General features: G+C 49.4%; 1 protein-coding gene across 1 annotated transcript; it reads left to right on the top strand.

The window, feature by feature from the left end:
- Window positions 1-436: 436 nt before the first annotated feature.
- Window positions 437-20,707, top strand: ANAPC5 (anaphase promoting complex subunit 5). Its single transcript, XM_056859387.1, has 17 exons — window positions 437-659; window positions 2,544-2,623; window positions 3,375-3,484; window positions 3,725-3,920; window positions 5,471-5,537; window positions 6,692-6,793; window positions 8,012-8,202; window positions 10,276-10,357; window positions 12,050-12,139; window positions 12,916-13,097; window positions 14,043-14,178; window positions 15,036-15,110; window positions 16,122-16,243; window positions 18,030-18,137; window positions 18,588-18,735; window positions 19,409-19,571; window positions 20,483-20,707. The coding sequence occupies exons 1-17, from the start codon at window positions 456-458 to the stop codon at window positions 20,695-20,697; spliced, it is 2,271 nt and encodes a 756-aa protein (XP_056715365.1). The 5' UTR covers window positions 437-455; the 3' UTR covers window positions 20,698-20,707.
- The last annotated feature ends 612 nt before the right edge of the window (window positions 20,708-21,319 follow it).

Raw genomic sequence — 21,319 nt, 5'->3', positions numbered from 1 at the left:
TAATTAAAGACGTTTCGGTGATAACCCATCGTTTCATCCTTAACTCTAGAAATCTAACACAAGAACGGCCTTGCTGCATAGACCAAGGTCCACCAAGTCCAGCCGTCTGTTCACACGGTGGCCTCTAGGAAGCCCACAGACTAGACTCTAGTATTTTCTTCCCCTACGTATCATCCTTCCCCAGACGTCTCCCTCCCACCTCCGACCTCGCAATCCGACCCCTCTCCGCCTCCAGCATCAGACCCGCCCAGCACGCCCGCTCCCTTCTCCGCAGCCACGGGGGAACCTTTGCAGCCGGGAGTCAAGTTTCCACCCGAGCCCAATTACGAGACGTCCCGGCTCAGGGCTCGTTGTGATTGGTCAGTTCGCGCCTTAGCGGGTGCGACGCCCCGCGCCGTCCCCCTGCCGAGCAGGCCCAGCTGAGCGGCAAGAAGGAAGGCAGGGAGGCGGCGGGCATGGCGAGCGTGCACGAGAGCCTGTACTTCAACCCCATGATGACCAACGGGGTGGTGCACGCCAACGTCTTCGGCATCAAAGACTGGGTCACCCCCTACAAGACGGCGCTGCTGGCGCTGATCAGCGAGATGGGCCGGGACGGGCCCTACCTCAGCCTCCTCGAGAGGCGCAGCCTGAATCGCCTGCTGCTGCTGCTGCTTCAGGTCAAGCAGGGGCCGGAGAGGAGGAGGAGGGAGGAATAGGTCTGTGTGCGGAGCAGGTCATGCTGGAAGGAAGTGGAACCTCCTTTCTGTTAGAGGGGGTGATGGTGGGAAGTGTGGTGAACCCCAAGCTGAGTTACGGAGACCAAAATGACCAGGAGGCTAGAGCAACTGCCCTATAAGTAGCGATCAAAACGCTTAGGGCTGCTTAGTTTGGAAAGAAGGCAGTTAAAGGGAAACAAATCAGTGGGCTATAGAGCAAATCAAGCCTGAGCTGCCTCTAGAAGCTAAAATGACTAAACTGAGGCTGTCGTATTTTGGTCACATTATGAGAAGACAAGAGTCACTGGAAAATACAATCATGCTAGGACAAGTTGAGGGCAAAACAGATTCAAAACAGATAAAAGGAAGTATTTCTTCACACAACGCATAGTTAAATTGTGGAACTCCCTGCCCCCAGGATGTGGCAATGGCTGCCAACTTGGAAGGCTTTAAGAGGGGAGTGGACATGTTCATGGAGGATTGAGCTATCCATGGCAGTTTACAGGATATAAAGCCATGCGATCAAACAGCATAAGACAACCAATGAACAATGGACAAGGTTTACAGAAGTAGAGAACAATACAGACAACAAACTAAGGCAAAAGTATACGATAAACAATAGAGAAAGTGGATTACAAGGTATAAGGCAATACATTAAGAGCAGATGATCCCTACAGTAGTCATAGCTGTGGACTACGATACAGTTCTATTATAAAGATGCCCTCTTGGACTGAGCCATTGTCCTCCATTGCCAGTCGTTTTTTTCTGGAAGGACTCCTGTGTTTCGAACACTATGACCCAAATAGTCATATAATGTTTATTTATGTTTATTTATTAAAACATTTATATCCCACCTTTCCTCGCGGTTCAAGGAGGCTTACATTTTCTGTTAAAACCAAAAATAAAATATCAAACCCCAAATCCCTTTTCCTCCCCCTATTAAAAGGCCTGCCATTCAAATGCCCTCAAAAGCCCTGGCAAAGAAGCAGGCTTTGCAGTAGCTCTGAAAGATCTCCACAGAGGCGGAGGCTTTCCTTCATAGAATCATAGAGTTGGAAGGGACCACCAGGGTCATCTGATTAAACCCCTGCACAAGGCAGGAAATTCACAACTGCTCCCCCCCCCACACACATATCTCCAGTGATCCCAATGCCATGCCCAGAAGATGGCCAAAAAAAATCCTTCAGGATCCCTGGCCAATCTGGCATGGAGGAAAATTGCTTCCTAATACTGCATCTCGTTGTGCAGTGTTTCCCAAAGTTTTCATAGCTGAGGTTCTCTTCCACCCCATCATGTTTACTTCCACAATACGAAAGGGTATGAATTACCTGTCTTTAGAACAGTCCACTTCCTGTGCATGAGCAGATGGCCTAGGTATGCTTCCTGATTGGAAGGAGCCAGAGGTCAATCAGGGATTTGTGTATAGAGGCAAAAGGCAGCGTTTCCTGTAGGCTCGTAATTCTGATCCAACTTTGCATCAGGGATGAGTGATGCAATTGCACCCAATGCAGAGAGGCAGCCAAGTGACTTGTTCCTGGTAGAGGCTGGTTAGGAGAAAGTTTATTCTGAGCACGTCAGCTGACAACGGTGCAGTGAGCAGCGTCTTCTGTGGATCAGTGTGCTGAATGTTTGATTGCCTGAAGCCTTTACTTGTTTCATTCGTTTATTTATTGTGATACATTTACACATCCCTTGCAACAGCGCATAGCTTGGGAATCACTGGGCTGGAGTGTGGGGGTATCCTTTCTAGTTGTGGTTAAAGGCGGTGGAGCTGATGAGTTTTGCTTCTCATATGTTTCAAATTCATTCATTGAAATGGCTCATGTTTCAATCTGCTTTCTGCAGGGCCCTGATATGACCCTTTCTCGATTGATTAAGGCCATTGAAGAACGCTGCTCCCAGCTAGCAAACTTAGTGCAAATAAGGCAAGTTTCCATGTTTTCTGACTATGTGCTCCCTTTTGCCACACCTGTAGTGTCTGTTTTGGAAGGCTTTAAGAGGGGAGTGGACATGTTCACAGAGGATGGGACTATCCATGGCTACTAGTCAAAATGAACACTAGTACCTATTCTCTCTAGTATCAGAGGAGCATGCCTATTGTCTTAGGTGCTGTGGAACACAGGCAGGACAATGCTGCTGCAGTCGTCTTGTTTGTGGGCTTCCCAGAGGCACCTGGTTGGCCACTGTGAACAGACTGCTGGACTTGATGGGCCTTGGTCAGATCCAGCATGGTCTTTCTGATGTTCTTATGTTTGTGTTCTCGTGACCCCGTAGGGTTTTCCAGGCAAGAGACTAACAGAGGTGGTTTTCCATTGCTTGGCTCTGTGTAGCGACCCTGGACTTCTTTGGTGGTCTCCCATCCAGGCACTAACCACAGCCGACCCTGCTTAGCTTCTTAGATCTGACAGGGTCTGGCTAGCTTGGCAGGCAATGGCAAACCACCTGTAAACCTCTCTTGCCTTTTCTTCCTAGAGACACCTGCATTGGTGGCATTTGTTAGTCTTGAGGGTGCCCTAAGATTATTTGTAGTTCCAGTAAAAAAGGGATCTTGAGTAGTGGAGCTTGGAAAAGCCTCTGCTGGAGACCTTAGGAAAAGAATAGTTACCTGCCTTAGTAGTGCTGGGGCTGTGTTGTGAACTGGAACAAGATGGATTCATATGCTGGCTTTGTTCATAGGATAAAGCTGATGGCAGCAGGAGAATTGAAGGACATGGAGCAATTCTTCGATGACCTCTCAGAGGCATTCAACAGACCAGAACCAGATGTCCACAAGACAAGTGTAGTAGGTACTGTGCTGTTCTATGTTCTTCATATGCTTAGCAGAGCTACCAACATGCACAGGAGAATCCTGTGCAGATACAAGAGTTTTCTTGGCCTATCTTATCTCCTTTGACCTAAAAGATACTGAATCCAAATCTACTTTTTAGCCCCTCATCACCACTTAGATCAGCTTCCCATAAAGGTCTGGTTCAGTAGGCAGCTTCATGTGTGTTCATGTGAGGGCCTCTTCTTCGCTCCCCCCACAGGCTTGTTTCTACGCCAGATGATCCTGGCCTACAACAAGCTGTCCTTCAGCCAAGTGTACAAGCTGTACACAGCCCTTCAGCAGTACTACCAGGAGGATCTGAAGAAGAGCGGCGGAGAGGAAGCCGAGATGGAGCTGACGCACTGCGAGGGCCTTGATTCAAAAATGGAGAAGGAAGACTTTGACGGACCTCTCAGGTTTCCTTTTTTGTAACCCTCTTTCCTTTCCTTTTTCAAGCTCCCATGACCAAAAGGTCTTGAGCAGTAAATGGGGAGCCTTTATTTCTTTAAGGAAAATATGGAGTTATACATGTTTTTGTGCTGGTCGTGGACCATAATAAAGTTTAACCAAATATGGTGGAGAGATACTTGGCCACCGCCAGCGTTGTTCTTGGATCTCTTATCCACCAGCAAAAAGGGGACTCTTTTATCTTTTGTTAAAGTGGCAGGTAATTTAATTAAAATAAGGGTAATCCATTGATTAGCCTTCCTCTGCTCCTGTCAACCTGATTTTTTGAAAGGGGGGTCCTTCTTTCCCACATGCTTTTGTCTCTGATATATCTCCCTGGAGCAGAGGACTCCCTCTGGAATGTGGGGACAGGGGCACCCCTTGGAGAACTGGGGGCTGCCTCTTCCCATCCTCTGGGTTTCACCAGAGTGGTCTCAGCAGCTCTACCAGGTCAGGCTTTGTTTCTCTTTCCCATTAATAGTCAGACAGTTTTTGTTGGGGCTGGTTGGCTATCTGCTCCATAACTAGGTTAGGGGTATCATACCCCCATTTTGCATGGGGGAGGGTCTGAAGCAAGGCAGAGCAGCATGCCAGGAGGGGCCATGATTCAGTGGTAGAGCTTCTGCTCGGCATGCAGAAGGTCCCAGGTTCAATCCCTGGCATCTTCAGTTAAAGGGACTAGGCAAGTAGGTGATGTGAAAAACCTCTGCCTGAGATCCTGGAGAGCCGCTGCCGGCCATGTGTTCATGTGCCTCTGACCAAGGCCATCTTAACAACATTATAGGCCCCCGGGCAAGCAGTGTACTGAGGCCCCTACCTACACAACCACTCACAGGAATAAAAATGTAAATGGTCGATAAAATTAAAGATATATTTATTGGTGCTTCCATAACGAGCAAGTCCTTTCTTACATAATATTTCAGTATTTGTTCTTAATCCAAACCCAAATTAACATTAATATTATCTGTTATCTTTAGTAAAACACATGCTAAATATGCAAGTCACAATATACATAGATTAGCATGGGGGCCCCTATGCGTTAAGACAGCCTACCCTCTGACACACAGCTCCTCCAACACAACGGCCTTTCTGTTTGTGGAAGTGTGGGAGGACTTCTCCGCCAATTCCCCCCCCACTGCAGACTCTCATTTTGCCCCCCCCCCGTGTTGTTCCTGAGGATCCATTGACGACCCCCCACCCCAGAACAAAATTTCAAGTGGGCTGCAGCAAGAGATAAAAGCAGGAAATCATTTCCCTGCAAAGTCAGCAGGTGGCTGAATCTGTGCTCATGGCTTGCCAGAGGCTAGCTCATGAGTTCCCAAGGGACAGGATTCGAACCAGGAACTTTCTGGCTTATGCTTCAGTCTCTCTGCATACTCTGTTGCATACAGTACAGTCTTCTAGGAAGCTACTACAGCAACCCTGGCAGGTAGCCTTGGCCAAAAGGTAGCCTAAAAATCTCTAGAATGTCAAAATCATTCAACAGAAATCTCATTGCATTTTTCCTTTGCCCCCCAAGGGAGGAAGACATCTCTTGCAACGGGCCACTTTCACAGAAGCAGGCGGAATACTTCCTGTCGCAACAGGTCTGTGAAATGGGCAGCGCATCCTGCCGTCTGCCTCTGCTGCAGAGACCTCTCCACTCGATTAGTTGGCCGCCAGTGTTTCCCCAACCGTCCAGGGATGGTTCCCATTCTATGTATTTATTTATATCCACCTTTTCTCCTTTGGGGACCCAAAGCAGCTTACATCATTCTCCTGTCTTCTATTTTATCCTCACAACAACCCTGCGTGGCAGGTTAGGCTGCGGGAGTGTGACTGGCCCAAGGTCGCCCAGCGAGCTCCCATGGCACGAGTGGGGATTCGAAACTGGGTCTCCCAGATGCTAGTCCGACACTCTTAACCTCGCTATACCACACTGGGTCTCATCCACACTGTGGCTGTGATTGTTAGCAGCCTGCCGCAGGCACCACTTGCCCAGGAGAAGAAGAAGGAGTTGGTTTTTATACGCCAACTTTCTCTACCACTTAAGGAAGAATCAAACTGGCTTACAATCACCTTCCCTTCTTCTCCCCACAACAGACACCCTGTGAGGTAGGTGGGGCTGAGAGAGCTCTTAAGAGAGCTGTGACTAGCCCAAGGTCACCCAGCTGGCTTCATGGGTAGGAGTGGGGAAACCAACCCGGTTCTCCAGATCAGAGTCCACCGCTCCAAACCACCGCTCTTAACCACTAAACCACCCTGGGCATTTGCTTCTGCTTCTCTCCCCCCACCCCAACATGACAGGAATTTCAGCAGTCAATTGTGATATGGCTTTAGATGGGGGTAGAACTCTCAAGTCCTCTGTTCAAGGGGGGGGGAAACCCTCAAAATCATCTGTGCATTCTTGAGCAGGCCTAAAGGAGTTCTTTGGGGGTTTAGTAGTATTGACTTCAGGGTGCTGGGATGACCGGGGTGTGTGTGTGCTTGTGAAGTGTCTTTCTGTGAGTCCTGTAAACCAGGTTGTGAACTATCATAATTAAGCTGGCAAGAGTCCCTTCTCTGAGCTGATTATAACACCGCTTCACCCCAGTCTCTGTCCTCAGAAATTTGCCTGTGCGCTTCCGGCCTTTTTCCCCCCTTCCTGGTGTTAAAAGGGTTTTGTTGCTTGGATCATATTAAAATTAAGCAGCTTTAGAGTTTATATTTCCTCCCCCAACCCCCGGTATGTTCAACTAACAGGCTTTTAATGTACTTCCAGGCATCTCTGTTGAAAAACGATGAAACGAAAGCTCTTTCGCCAGCATCTTTACAAAAGGAACTTAACAGCTTGTTAAAATTTAACCCTGACTTTGCTGAAGCGGTAGGTGGTTTTGGATTCTCCAACACACACACACACACACACACACACCCAGGCAGTTGCTAGGTCTAGCATTCTCTGTATTGTAGCTCAGGGAGGAATTTGGTGTCCACTTTTGGGTGTCCTTGGCGGAGTTACCCCAAATATACCCCAGAGGCAGGCTGAATTCTGGGCCTCAGGGTGGAGGTGTACAGGAATGTGTGGCCTGGGGGGAAAGGGGGAGGCCGTGGGCTAAGGAGGGGCTGGGAGGAGGCTAAGAATTGTGGAACTCTCTGCCCCAGGATGTGGTGATGGCTGCCAACTTGGAAGGCTTTAAGAGGGGAGTGGACATGTTCATGGAGGAGAGGGTTATTCACGGCTACTATTCAAAATGGATACTAGTCATGATGCATACCTGTTCTCTCCAGGATCAGTGCCGCATGCCTATTATAGTGGGTGCTGTGGAACGCAGGCAGGATGGTGCTGCTGCAGTCGCCTTGCTTGGGGGCTTCCTAAAGGCCCCTGGTTGGCTACTGCGTGAACAGACTGCTGGACTTGATGGGCCTTGGTCTGATCCAGCAGGGCCTTTCTTATGTTCTTATGTTAAGAAAGAACGGTGGGAGAAGCAACAAAGTGAGAAGGCCAGAGGGAAGGTGTCTGTGTTGAGAGAGGGGGTGAGAAGGCTGAGGGAGTTGGGAATGTTCCGTCTGGAGAAGAGGAGGTTGAGTGGGGACATGATTGCTCTCTTTAAGCATTTGAAAGGCTCTTCCTTTTGGCAGCAGAGGCTAGGACTCGCAATAATGGGTATAATTTATGATCTGAAAGGTACCGGCTGAATTTTAGGGGAAGAAATTTACAGTAAGAATAGTTCAGCAGTGGAATCGGCCGCCTAGGGAGGTGGCGAGCTCCCCCACACTGGCAGCCTTCAATCAGCGGCTGGATGAACACTTGTCAGGGATGCTTTAGGCAGGAGGTTGAACTAGATGGCCTGTATGGCCCTTCCAGCTCTATGATTCTGTGATTGTGGGTGGGAACAGCAGAGGTCAGGTGAGGGAACCTGAAGGTCGTGGACTTCGCACAGCCAACCAAACCTCACCTTTTGGCCTCTCGTGTGAAGTGTTTGCCGAGATTCCTCCCTCGCTTGTGCATGCGCGTGCCCTGTATGCCTTTATGCATCATGCAGCCATTCGTTGCGAGAAGCCAGTCTTGCCAACGATGGGCCCCTGCGCTGTTTCTTTTCAGCACTACTTAAGCTACCTAAACAGCCTCCGGGTCCAAGATGTCTTCAGCTCCACCCACAGCCTCCTCCACTACTTTGACCGCCTGATCCTCACTGGCGCCGAAAGCAAGAGCAACGGCGACGAGGGCTACGGCAGGAGCCTGAGATACGCGGCGCTGAACTTGGCTGCCTTGCACTGCCGCTTCGGCCACTAGTGAGTTGTCGGCGTTCTTTCTCCGGGCGGTGGAACTTGGTGTGGTATTTCTGTCTCCTTCCATCGGACTCGGTCACCCCTTTCCTCAGGCAAACAGCTCTGGTTCTCCGCTGGTTTCAAGGTTCCAGTCCTTAGAGAACCAACAATCCTGGCCAATGCTGTATCTGCAAACTGACCCTGGATTAGCAGTCTCCAGTAACTCTGTCCATGCAGAGTTAACCATGTTAAGCTTCATGTGCAAATCATGTCAAGCTGAGAGTGCAAACCATGTTCAGCTGAGAGCCAGCATGGTGTAGTGGTTAAGAGCGGTGGTTTGGAGCGGTGGACTCTAATCTGGAGAACCGGATTTGCTTCCCCACTTCTCCACATGAAGCCAGCTGGGTGACCTTGAGCTAGTCACAGTTCTCTCTGAATACTCTCAGCCCTACCTTCCTCACAGGTACCTACCTACCTCACTTCATCTGAAGAAGTGAGCTGTGGCTCACGAAAGCTCATACCCTACCAGAAAATATTTTTGTTAGTCTTTAAGGTGCTACTGGACTCTTGCCCTTTTCTACTACTGCAGACAGACTAACACGGCTACCCACTGTGAATTACCTCACAGGGTGTCTGTTGTGGGGAGGGGAAGGGAAGGTGATTGTAAGCCTGTTTGATTCTTCCTTAAATATTCAGCATATAAAGAGAAAGTCAGCATATAAAAACTAACTTTATCTTCTGAGCTTCACATGAGCTGTAAGTTTCACTTCCTTGCTTTTTGAAAATGGATTTGCTTATCCCAAATGGGTCTCAGTGGAGCTGGTACACAAAACCAGAGGAGCATTTTTTCCCTCTGAAAACTCCGGAGCCTTCCACTTGTGGGGGAGAGGTTATGGCTCAGTAGCAGAGCGTCTGCTTGGCAGGTAGAAGGTCCCAGGTTCAATCTCCGGCCTCTCCAGTTAAAAGGACCAGGCAGTAAGTGATGTAAAAGGGCTCCACTTGAGACCCTGGAGAGCCGCTGCCGGTCTGACTAGACAATACTGACCAGGATGGACCAAGGGTTTGATTCAGAAGAAGGCAGCTTTATATATGTGTTCATGTGTGTTCAGCTGCTTCCAGTTTTCCAGAACGTTGGAAGCAGAGACATGATAGCGGCATTGTTTGTTAAAATATTTATACCCTGCCTTTCCTGTGGGCTCAAGGCATTTATAAGATTACTCAAGGTGTAGAAGAAAAGGGATAGAACCTTTTCCTCTCCCTCCCATGATGATAGAACCGCACAATGAAGTTAATAGACAATAGATGGCCGACTGGCAGAGGAAATATTACTTCAGGCAACACGCGTGGAACTCTGCCACAAGGTGGCAGTAACGGCCTCTAGTTTTAATGGCTTTAAAAAGGGGGCTGGGCCCATTAGTTTAAAACTGGTTTTTAAAAAATCTACTTACTACAAATCATGCAGAAAGGGTAAAGATGGTACTGACTACTGTGGCTAAGTAGAACCTCTATGTTCGGCTGCAGTGTACCTCCGACTTTCATTTGCAGGGGGATGCTTTGGCCTCTTTGCTCCCCCCATGGTTGTCCTGGGGCATTTAGCTAGCCGCTGTGGGAACCATCCCTAAAACTGAGCCTTTGGTCTGATCCAGCCAAAGCTTTCTGACACGCATTGTGAAAGAGGTTCTGGACTAGGAAATGGAGGAAGACGTGCCCAGGTTGTTCACATAAGATTGCAGGGTGGGAGAGGAGAAAGGAAACCTCTTTTCTAGGGTTGCCAGGTCCCTCTTCGCCACTGGTGGGAGCTTTTTGGGGCAGAGTTTGAGGAGGGCGGGGTTTGGGGAGAGGAGGGACTTCAGTGCCATAGAGTCCAATTGCTAAAGCAGCCATTTTCTCCACGGGAACTCATCTCTATCGGCTGGAAATTAGTTGTACTAGCAGGAGATCTCCAGCTAGTACCTGGGGGTTGGAAACCCTACTCTTTACTGCTCTGTAATTCATGTCTGGAATGTGTTCTGTTCTTCCCCATCCTCCCACCACCACCTATAACATGGTTCTGTGTTCAGAGACTCCCAGCCGTTCCTCTTTTTCCTTTGGCTGCAGCCAGCAAGCGGAGCTGGCCCTGCGGGAAGCCATTCGGATCGCTCAGGAGTCCAACGATCATGTCTGCCTGCAGCACTGCTTGGTGAGATGATCCATCAGGGCCGAGTGGAAGAGCCAACTCTTGTGGCTCTGGAGTTTTGACACTGGGGTTGTAAAGTCACTGCATGCTGCCAGACTTTCCCCAGGAAAGCGGTTTGGTACTTGCTATGAGCCCTATGGCTAGAGCAGGCAATGGGTCTGAGTCTCCGGGCCTGTTTTGTTGAAGGACTTCAGGGGGTCCTCACCTGTGTTGTTCCTTTACCCCCATCCCCAGTCTGACTTGGTGGTGGAAAGTGCTGTCAAGTCGCAGCCAACTTACGGCGACCCTGCATGCGGTTTTCAAGGCAGTGGGCATTCCGAGGCGGTTTGCCATTTCCTGCCTCTGCAAAGAGGCCCTGGACTTCCTCGGTGGTCTCCCATCCAAATACTAACCTGGGCTGACCCTGCTTAACTTCCGAGATCTGGCAAGATCAAGCTAGCCTGGGTCACCCAGGTCAGCAGAGCGGCCACCCCTCCAACTAGCGGTAACATTCTGGGCAGCAGGCCGTTAGAACATTTAAGACAAACTACAAAAGCGATCCTCTTCAACCCACTGAGTAAGGGGAGAAGTGACAGAGGTCTATAAAATTATGCATGGTGTGGAGAGAATGGACACCTCTCCCATTATACTAGAACCTAGTGGGGAGGGGTCATGGCTCAGTGGTAGAGCATCTGCTTGGCATGCAGAAGGTCCCGGGTTCAATCCCTGGTGTCTCCAGTTAAAGGTGATGTGAATGACCTCTGCCTGAGACCCTGGAGAGCCGCTGCCAGTCTGAGTAGACAGTACTGACTATGATGGACCAAGGGTCTGATTCAGTATAAGGCAGCTTCATGTGTTTTCATGTGTGTTCAACCTGGTGTCATCCACTGAAGCTGAAGGGTGGGAGATTGAGGATAGACACAAGGAAGTGCTTCTTCACACAGTGCAGATTTAAATTGTGGCCGCCGATTTGGAAAGCTTTAAAAGGGGTGTGGGCAAATTCATAGAGCAGGGGTGTCAAACTCAATTATTATGAGGGCCGGATGTGACATAAATGTCACTGAGTCGGTCTGAGTTGTGCCCCGCCAGCACAGATCGAGAGTAGGGGTGGGTGGCTGCCTCGGCTGGCTAGCATGCCAGATAAGAGCTCTCAAGGGGCCGGATCCAGCCCGCAGGCCTTATGTTTGACACCCCTGTCATAGAGGATGGGGTATCACTGGCTACTAGTCACAATGGCTACTAACGGTGATGGATATCTACTCCCTCCCGAACCAGAAGCGGTATGCCTCTTTCAGTCAGTTGCTGGGGAATGCGGGCGGGAGGATGCTGTTGCGGTCATCCTTCTTGCGGGCTTCCTAGAGTCAGCTGGTTGGCCCCTATGTGAACAGAATGCTGGACTTGATGGGCCTTTGGTCTGATCCACCGTGGCTCTACTTACATCCTTACGTTCTGAATGCGTGTGCTAATTGTATAATGGAAGTCTCCTTGTAAAATCATTGGTATTGACCTCTGTCAGATCCTATAACTCTCGGCCTAGTGGGATAATTGATCTGTTTTTCTCCTGCGCCCATTCTTAAGGCAAGCCTCGCTTTTGGTCTGCGGCTCCCGAAAGGGTGTTTGCTTTGCAAAGAGGGTATTAGACTGCTTGCTTTTCATAGCACGGGGAAGATGCCGGCCATTCACTCTCTGCAGTACTCTGAACTCTTCTCTTTCCAGAGCTGGCTCTACATCTTGGAGCAGAAGAAATCGGACAGCTGTGTGCTTTTGGAGCACTCCGTGAAGAAGGCGGTGCATTTCGGATTGCCAGTACGTCTTCACTCAAATGGGATCATTGGGCTGGTTGATAACAGTTGTGCGAATCGAGCAGTAAAGCTTATCTCAGTCTGCAGGCTGTAAGGGAGGAGGCGGGTGTGAATGCGCTCCCTGCATGAAACTACAGAACAATTCCTGTATGTCAAGCTGGGAGAGGAGGCGAAAAGCAACCCTACTGCTTTCCGCACCAGTTCGCTGTGTGCAGGAAGGCCTGTCGTGATGGAGCATTCATAGAGATGGTCTATCTCTGTGGCGCAGGACATGTTCATGGAGGATGGGGCTATCCATGGCTACTAGTCAAAATGGATATTAAGCATGATGCATACCTATTCTCTCCAGGATCAGAGGAGCAGGCCTATTATACTAGGTGCTGAGGAACACAGGCAGGATGGTGCTGCTGCAGCCGTCTTGTTTGTGGGCTTCCTAGAGGCCCCTGGTTGGCCACTGTGTGAACAGGCTGCTGGACTTGATGGGCCTTGGTCTGATCCAGTGTGGCCTTTCTTATGTTCTTATTTTAATTATACTGTATAAAATTATATTAGGTGCTGTGGAACACAGGCAGGATAATGCTACTGCAGTCATTTTGTTCGTGGGCTTCCTAGAGGCCCCTGGTTGGCCACAGTGTGAACAGGCTGCTGGACTTGATGGACCTGGGTCTGATCCAGTATGACCTTTGTTATGTTCTTGTTAAAGTAACTTGTCTTTTTACTGGGGCCTCCCAATGATGAATGGTTTCATCTCTAAAATGCACCTCCCCCCCTTCTTCCTAGTATTTAGCCTCTCTGGGGATCCAGTCATTGGTTCAGCAAAGAGCTTTCGCGGGGAAGACGGCCAGCAAGCTGATGGATGCCTTGAAGGACTCCGACCTCTTACACTGGAAGCACAGCTTGTCTGAGCTGATCGACATCAGCACTGCCCAGAAGGCAGCGATCTGGAGGCTCTACGGCCGCAGGTGCTTCACCGAACGTCTTACAAGGGTGATGGACCCTGTCACATGAACACGTGAAGCTGCCTTATACTGAATCAGACCCTTAGTCCATCAAAGTCAGTATTGTCTACTGAGACCGGTAGCGGCTCTCCAGGGTCTCAGGCAGGGGTTTTTCGCATCACCTACTTGCCTAGTCCCTTTAACTGGAGAGGCCAGGCATTGAACCTGGGACCTTCTGCATGCCAAGCAGATACTGTACCACTGAGCCCCAGCCCCTCCCTCAAGTCTCTGTGTACATCAAGTTTTCTCCCTTTGTGGGGAAACAAACCTGCCAAGTGTGGCGCTGAGCACAGGGCACCTTCCCGAGGACTCCTGCTTTCCTTTAAAGGAAGATGCAGGCTCTTAGCTATTGTGGTTACAAAGAAATTGGACATATGAAGCTGCCTTACACTGAATTGGAGCCTTGGTCTGTCAAGGTCAGTGTTGTCTACTCAGACTGGCAGCAGCTCTCCAGGGTCTTGAGTCTATCAAGGTCAGTGTTGTCTGCTCAGACTGGCAGCAGCTCTCCAGGGTCTCAGGTAGAGGTCTTTTCCTATCACTTATCACCGGATCCTTTTAGCTGGAGAGGCCAGGGATTGAACCTGGGACCTTTGGTGTGCCAAGCAGATGCTCTACTGCTGAGCCGCAGACCATTCCCAAATTGGTGAAATTTAAGGAGGGTTAGCTAAACAATGTGGTTCAGGGCAGGGCTTCAGTGCCCAGTGGATCTCCTGGCTCTTCTCCACAGCTAGCAAAACCAGAATAACATATGCAGATTCCCTAATTTTTGGAGGTCGCAGAATCGACCTTTTCTGTGGCACAGAATTTCAGTGTTAAAAAGTCCAGGCGGCCCTGGACAGAGTGCAGATGGCCTCAGGTGTTGGGTTTGATATGCATTGTTTCTTGCTGACCGACTTCCTCTCTCCCCAGCACCATGTCCCTCCAGCAGGCCCAGATGCTGCTGAGCATGAACAGCCTGGAGGCCGTGAACGTGGGCGTCCAGCAGAACAACACCGAGTCCTTTGCGGTGGTGCTGTGCCACCTGGCCGAGCTGCACGCCGAACAGGTGAGAAGCCCAGTGCTTGGGTTTCATGCTGTCCGTGGCTGCCTTTGTTTGTGGGTTGAAGCTGAAAAGGATGCTCCTCCTGAGGAGGAAGGATTGGATCTTGCCTGTGGCACTTGGGGAAGAAAAGCATGGCCCATGGGGGTGTCTTCTCATGGTTGAGTACGACAGATGTGGGGTTCTGCTTCTGAGCTGCCCCATTTCCTTTTCTGAAGCCCACAAGAGGGATGGATTCTTGGGCAGGAGCTGTGGCTCAGTGGCAGAGCATCTGCTTATCCAGTTGAAAGGACCAGGCAGTAGGTGATGTGAAAGACCCCTGCCTGAGACCCTGGAGAACCGCTGTCAGTCCAAGTAGATAATACTGACTTTGACGGAGCAGTGGTCTGATTCAGTAGAAGGTGGTTTCATGAGCCTTTTCTCCTCCTCCCCATCCTTCCCCAGGTAGATGTCTCCCCCAGCCCTGGTAAAAAAAAGACAAGTGCTTTCTTACCAGTGCTGATAGTAGATTGTGTAGGAGGAAATAGCAGGTGAAGATCGTTTTAAAGGGTGAAGAAAAAACCCTTCCATGGTACCATGGCCACAATTTAACTCTGCCCCCCCCCCCCCGTCAGCTATTATATTAGCCTTAAAAAGTCCATGTGGTGGTGGCAGAGTAGGACTGGGGGGGATCTTATCACAGTCCTTCACCATAACGTACAGCCTTGAGTCCACACTATGCTCCCCCCACGCACCCAATTTTAGTCAGTTGGACCTAAAATTTTGGCTAGTGCCAAAATGCAGAGTTTGCATAGGCATCAAAATCTCTCTTCAGAGCATGAATCCCTCGACTGCTGACTGCCCTCCCTCCCTTTGTGTCTCAGGGCTATTTTGCAGCTGCCTCTGAAATCCTGAAGCACCTGAAAGAGAGATTCCCCCCCAACAGTCAGCATGCGCAGGTAAGAGCCAGAGTGGTGTAGTGGTTAAGAGTGGTGGACTCTGATCTGGAGAACAAAGTTTGATTCCCCACTCCTCCACATGAGCGGCGGAGGCTAATCTGGTGAACTGGTTTGATTCCCTACTCCTACACACGAAGCCAGCTGGGTGACTTTGGGCTAGTTTCACTCTCTCAGCCCCACCCACCTCACAGGGTGTCTGTTGTGGGGAGGGGAAGGGAAGGTGATTGTAAGCTGGTTTGAGTCTCCCTTAAGTGGTAGAGGAAGTTGGCATAGAAAAACCAACTCTTCTTCTTTAGTCTGTAAGTTTCCAGGGGGGGTGCGGGGGGTGCGAATGTACTAGGCTTTCTTTTTACCTTTATAAAATTCTGTGCAACTCCGCGTGCCCCCGCGGTGCTGGATTAAGGATCAGTTTGCAGCAGCAACTGACCTCTTGCTCACTTCTAGGTAGTGTTGCCTCCAGGATTGGAGGGGGGGTGGTTTCAGGCAAGGGGCTCTCAGTGGGGCCTCTAAACTTGGAAAAGATGGAGTCGCGAACTGAGAATTCCCTCATGCGGCCTCTGACTTTTTGGGTGCTTTTTGCCCTTCTCTGGCTTGCTTCCCGGTTGCCACTGGCTCATGCGTCCATTTCGCATTCTGACTTGTGCATCACAAAGAAGAACTCTGACAAGACACCTAACCTTCCCCCCCCCTTTGGGAAATGAAACCCCTTCCTCCATTGCATAGTGGACTGCTGAGTGACCTTGTACCAGTCACAGTTCTCACCGAACTCTCTCAGCCCCACCTACCTCACCAGTTGTCTGTTGTGGGGAGAGGAAGGGAAAGTGATTGTAAGCCAGTCTGATTCTTCCTTAAGTGGTAGAGAAAGTTGGCATATCAAAACCAACTCTTCTTCTCCTCGTCATTTCATATTGCTGTCTGAGAGAAGAAAAAAGTTTAAAATGTTGTCTTTATTAGAACAGTAGAAATCAGATGAGAATTCTGTCCTGTTTTCCCGAATCCCTCTCTTCTTAGCTGTGGATGCTGTGTGATCAGAAGATCCAGTTTGACAGAGCCGTGAACGACGGCAAGTACCACGTTGCCGATTCGCTCGTGGCTGGAATTACGGCCCTGAATAGCACCGAGGGGGTGTACAGGTGAGCAGTCCGCAGGAACAAGGGCCTCTGCCGATGTCTGACTGAAACAGGATTCGTTGGTCTGAAGTAGAACAGCTAGATTCAAGTCCAGTTGCACCTTGGGCACCAACAAGATTTTCAGGATATAATCTTCTGAGAATCAAGGCTTCCTTCGTCAGATACCTGCCAAAGGGAACTTTGACTCTTGAAAGATGACCGTATTTTCCTGTGTATAAGACAACCCTTTTTTCCTAAAAATATTTAGAAAAAAATGGGGGGTCGTCTTATACACTGAAGGTTGCTCTCTTCCCCGTCCGTCAGCTGACAGGCGGGGAAGAGAGCAGGTGGGGAAGAGCCCTGTCACCCTGGCCGGCCGGCGACCAGCCTTCTGATAGTCCCCGCTCTCTTCCCCGCCCATCAGCTGATGGGCGGGGAAGAGAGCGGGAACCACGGGAAGGCCGGTTGCTGGCCAGCCAGGGCAACCAGCCTTCTAAGTGTCCCCGCTCCGTTCCACGCCCGTATTTTTCCCTACGCCCCTGTGTATAAGACGACCCCTGATTTCTTAATTTTGAGTTCAAAAAAATAGGGGTCGTCTTATACATGGGGGCATCTTATAGACGGAAAAATATGGTATATCCTGAAAATCTTTTTGGTCTCTAAGGTGCTACTGGGCTCAAATTTAGCTGTTCTACAGCAGACCAACACAGGTACCCGCTAAAACCATCAGAATCATTAGGTTGTCTCATGCAGGGGTGTCTTGGGTGTGGCTGCCTTATATAGGCCCAATTGCAAGAGACTCAAATGACCTTACCAATACCCTCCAGTTTGTCACTTCTGATGGTATGAGGTGAGCGTTTCTCTGAGCTTAGAAGAAAGTTCTCACAAAATTATATTTATCCAAACTGTGAACTATTAGACCAACTTGTTCAGAGATTTTTTTGGGGGGGGGGCATCAAGCCATCTGTTCAGAGTATCTCTTTTTCCCAAGGATGGAACATTGAGTTCACAGCTGCGGAAGTAAAACGTGTACGTGTTCTGCAAATCTGAGGACGGAAACAAATTGTCAGGGCCTGCTCTTTGTTCAACCAGGACCGCTAAACAGACAAGAGTCTGCGACAACTTCACCTTCCAAAGAGCTAGAAACTAGTTTTTAAAGAAGAGAGTTTTGATTCTCAGGATGCTGAATTTTCATGTTGGCTCTCATTTCTGGTCCTGTTCAGTGCAACTACTCTGATTGCAGCAGAGCTTATAACCAGAGTCCCTCAAAGTGGGGAGCACAGTTCTTATGCATCATTATGTGACCCCTCCATCAAACCTGTGGTTTTGCGGGTAACTGCAATAGAATTTGTAACCAGTAATGGTCATGTTTCATCTCAAGGTCCTTGTTATATGATCCAGTCTTGAGATCACATGATTACTAGTCTTGGGTACGATCCTGGTGAGGTAGGGTTGCCAACCTCCCGGTAGGGCAGGACCTCACATCTCCCTGAATTACAGCTGATCTCCAAACTAGAGGTCCATTTCCCTGGAGGAAATGGCAGTTTCAGAGAGTGGATTCTAGGGCATCACAGGCCTGCCGAGTTCCCTCCCCAAATTCTACCCTCTACAAGCTCTGCCCCCAAATCTCCAGAAATTCCCCAACCTGGATTTGGCGACCCTATAGCAAAGTTGGCGCCATTTTTATTTCCCCCACTGATTGCATTGGGAGACATTTAAGCCTCTGTTTTAACTCACCTCTTAAAATCAAGGAAGGTAAAAAAAAAAAAATCCCTGGATGGTTCCCTCATCTGTACATTTTGTGTTGCAGAAAAGCCGTTGTACTGAAAGCGCAAAACCAAATGTCGGAGGCACACAAACTCCTCCAGAAGCTCCTGACTCACTGCCAGAAAATAAAAATCACCGAGATGGTGATCAGGTGAGAAGCAAGATTCTTGTTGGCCTCTGTGACGGGGCTCTTCCTACATCCTTTCAGGAACCCCTCCGCAACGGGGAAAGGCTTCAGACCATAGTCATCCTTATGACAACCTGGTGAGGTAGGCCAGTGTGGAGGGAGACCGAGGCAGAGAGTAAGGGGCTTGTGAGTCTGTGGCCGAAACCAGGTGCGGACCACTCTCTTGGCCACCACTCACATGCAAAGCGTTGCCCTGCTTTCTGTCCGCTTTTAGCCATTCTGATGTATTCAGTTGCGCATTTATGAGAATGCAACTGTCTGTCCCTTTAAGGAAGGGGCGCAGCAGAAGATGAGAGGAGCTGAGAAGGGGCGTGGTTACAAGGGGCGGGGCTACAATAGCAAGGATGCCTTTGAAGGAGGGTTTTTTTTTCACACACACACCTTGCTTTCCCCCCCTTTCTACTCCCCATTTAGGGTTCTCCTGTCTCTTGCCAAACTCCACCTGCGGTCTCTCTGCCACACAACAGCCCTGCCCATCCTTCTCCAGGCCTTGGCTCTCTCCCAGGAGTACCACCTCCAGCACCTGGCTTCTGAAACCATCCTCAACTTGGCTTTCTCCCAGGTACGGCAGCTCCGTGTGCAGCAGCTGCTCCTTGCGTGTTCTTGGAGGCGTGGGCTGGGGGTCGAAGGGTGTGTGTGGGCCATGCAGGCTTCCCTTGTTGGCTCTTCGCAGCAACCCTGGACTTCCTTGGGGGTCTCCCATCCAAGTTCCGCCAGACCCTACACCTGAGGGCAGCCTCAAGTCCTTCTACTATCATCATTTGCTGGCCTCCCCGTCCTTCCCCCGATCTGGTCTGGGGGTCCCATTGCAGACTGGACCTGCCTAGTGGCTACGATTGAGAATGGAATGTCATTTTGTTTTATTGTAATATGGAGAATGGAGTTTTAAAGTATGTTATAATGTATGTTTTAATTGATGATTTATTATTATGTAGTGACCCGCTCTGAGCCCGGCTTGCCCGGAATGAGGGGCGGGATATAAATCTAAGAAATAAATATTAACCAGGGTTGACCTTGCTTAGCTTCCGAAATCGGGCTAGCCTGGGCCAGTCAAACGATGGCTCTGCCCTAAAATAACACCTCCTTAACCGCAACACAAATCTAAGCTGGTAAAAACCGTAACACAAATCTAAGCTGGTAAAAATCGCCTACAGCAACGTGAGAACCGGATCAGCAAAACAGGAACCAGCGGGCAGGAACCTGGAGTAACGGCTTTCCTTCCCCCTTCCCTTCAGCTAATGCTTGGCCTTCCTGAGCAAGCCCTGAGCATCCTCCACCTGGCGATCGAACCCATCCTGGCTCACGGGACGGTGCTGGACAAGGGCGCTGCCATGTTCCTCATGGCCAAGTGCCAGGTCGCCTCAGCAGCCTCCTACACCCCCCAGAAGAAAGCAGAAGGTAAGAACGCTCCATCTGCTAGCAAGCGTGCTACCGTCTCCTGTGTGTGTGTGTGTGTTTTATTTATTAAAAACACTTAATAACCACCTTTCCACCTTGAAAACTCAAGGCAGCTTACAATGTAAATAAAGCAACGAATATGAGCAACACAGAGGACCAACAATTTAAAATCTCTGGAATGCCAATAAAAATTAAAATTAGTCAAACAGTCGTAAATAAAACTGTCCTTCAGCTGCCTCTTGAAGATTGAAAGTGAGGTGGCTGGGAACACCTCTGCAATATCCTTTTTTAGGTGTGTTGACCAAAACTGTACACAGTATTCCAAGCGTGGTCCCACCATAGATTTGTACAAGGGCAGTATGATAGCAGCAGTTTTATTCTCTATTCCTTGTCTGACTATGGACAGCATGGAATTTGCCTTTTTCACAGCAGCCACACACTGGGTTGACATCTTCACCGAACTATCCGCTATTCTTTGGTGATGCGACCTCAGGAACAAGTTGATTCAAGCTGTTCTTATGTCAACTGAGATGTTCTAAATAACTGGAAAAAATAAATTTGGGGGTAGGATCCCTGTGGTGCAGAGTGGTAAGCTGCAGTACCGCAGTCCAAGCTCTGCTCATGACTTGAGTTCGATCCCGAAGGAAGTTGGTTTCAGGTAGCTGGCTCAAGGTTGACTCAGCCTTCCATCCTTCCGAGGTTGGTAAAATGAGTACCCAGCTTGCTGGGGGTAAAGCGTAGAGGACTGGGGAAGGCACTGGCAAACCGCCCCGTAAACAAAGTCTGCCTAGTAAATGTCGGGATGAGACGTTACCCCATGGGTCATGAATGACCCGGTGCTTGCACAGGGGACCTTTTACCTTACCTTTAGAAGCCACACAAAAAACAAACCCTTCTCTTCTTTCTGGCAGCGCTGCAGTCAGCCATCTTGAGCCTCAACGAAGCCAAAACCTATTTTGCAAATGTGGACTGTAAAGAGCAGCAGCGAGACGTCCTTTACCTCCAAGCCAGGCTCTTCCACAGCCTGGGCAAGGCACAGGAGAGAAACCAGTGTGCCATGCTCTTCCGGCAGCTGAACCAGGAGCTCCCCGCCTGCGAGGTCCCCTTGATCAATGCTTTCAAATGAGGCACTTTGGCAGAGGTTCACAATCCCTTGGGACGCTCTTCTCTGCAAGCCAGGAGACAATCGTACACTTGTCAGTTGATGTTCAGTTGCAACGTGGCTTCTGCAAGAGAACTTCCCAGCATCAAGACACTTCCTTTTTTTCCCCACCCGTCTTTGTAATATGACTTTTTTGGCGCTATGCAACTCACTGTTTGGAAATAAAATAGCAAAACAAAACCCAATTTACTGATATTTATTTTATTTGAAATGTTTTCATGCTGCCTTTCCACCAAATCAAGGTCCACAAGGCGGTGTGTGTAAAAAAACATTAAAACATTTTAAACAATTAAAAATTTTAAAATTGTAAAGTAATTCTGTTAAAAGCACATAAACAACACTGGAAGGAGGGCCAATAACCATTACTGGGGTCTGCCAAACGAAACAGAAAAGTCTTCACCTGCTGGTAAAAGACACCAATGGAGGGAAACAGATGAAGGGTGTTCCGAAGTTCTTGGGTTGCGACGGAGAAGGCCCTTTCTTGGGTTGCCCCCCATCTAGCTTCAGATGGCAGGGGCAACCAAAGCAGGGCCTCCAAGCATGACCAGAGTGTACGGGTAGGTTTGTATGGGAGGAGGCGGTCCTT

This window comes from Euleptes europaea, chromosome 13, assembly GCF_029931775.1.
Source record: "Euleptes europaea isolate rEulEur1 chromosome 13, rEulEur1.hap1, whole genome shotgun sequence".
Lineage (NCBI taxonomy): Eukaryota > Metazoa > Chordata > Lepidosauria > Squamata > Sphaerodactylidae > Euleptes > Euleptes europaea.
Note: the sequence above shows the minus strand (reverse complement) of the source record. Positions and strands in the feature narration are given on the sequence as shown.

Excerpts from the sequence above, each read along its gene's own strand:
- ANAPC5 (XM_056859387.1), top strand. The coding sequence starts at position 456 with ATGGCGAGCGTGCACGAGAGCCTGTACTTCAACCCCATGATGACCAAC. Across the intron at positions 5,538-6,691 it reads AATACTTCCTGTCGCAACAG|GCATCTCTGTTGAAAAACGA; the intron begins GTCTGTGAAATG and ends ATGTACTTCCAG. Across the intron at positions 12,140-12,915 it reads CGGTGCATTTCGGATTGCCA|TATTTAGCCTCTCTGGGGAT; the intron begins GTACGTCTTCAC and ends CCTTCTTCCTAG.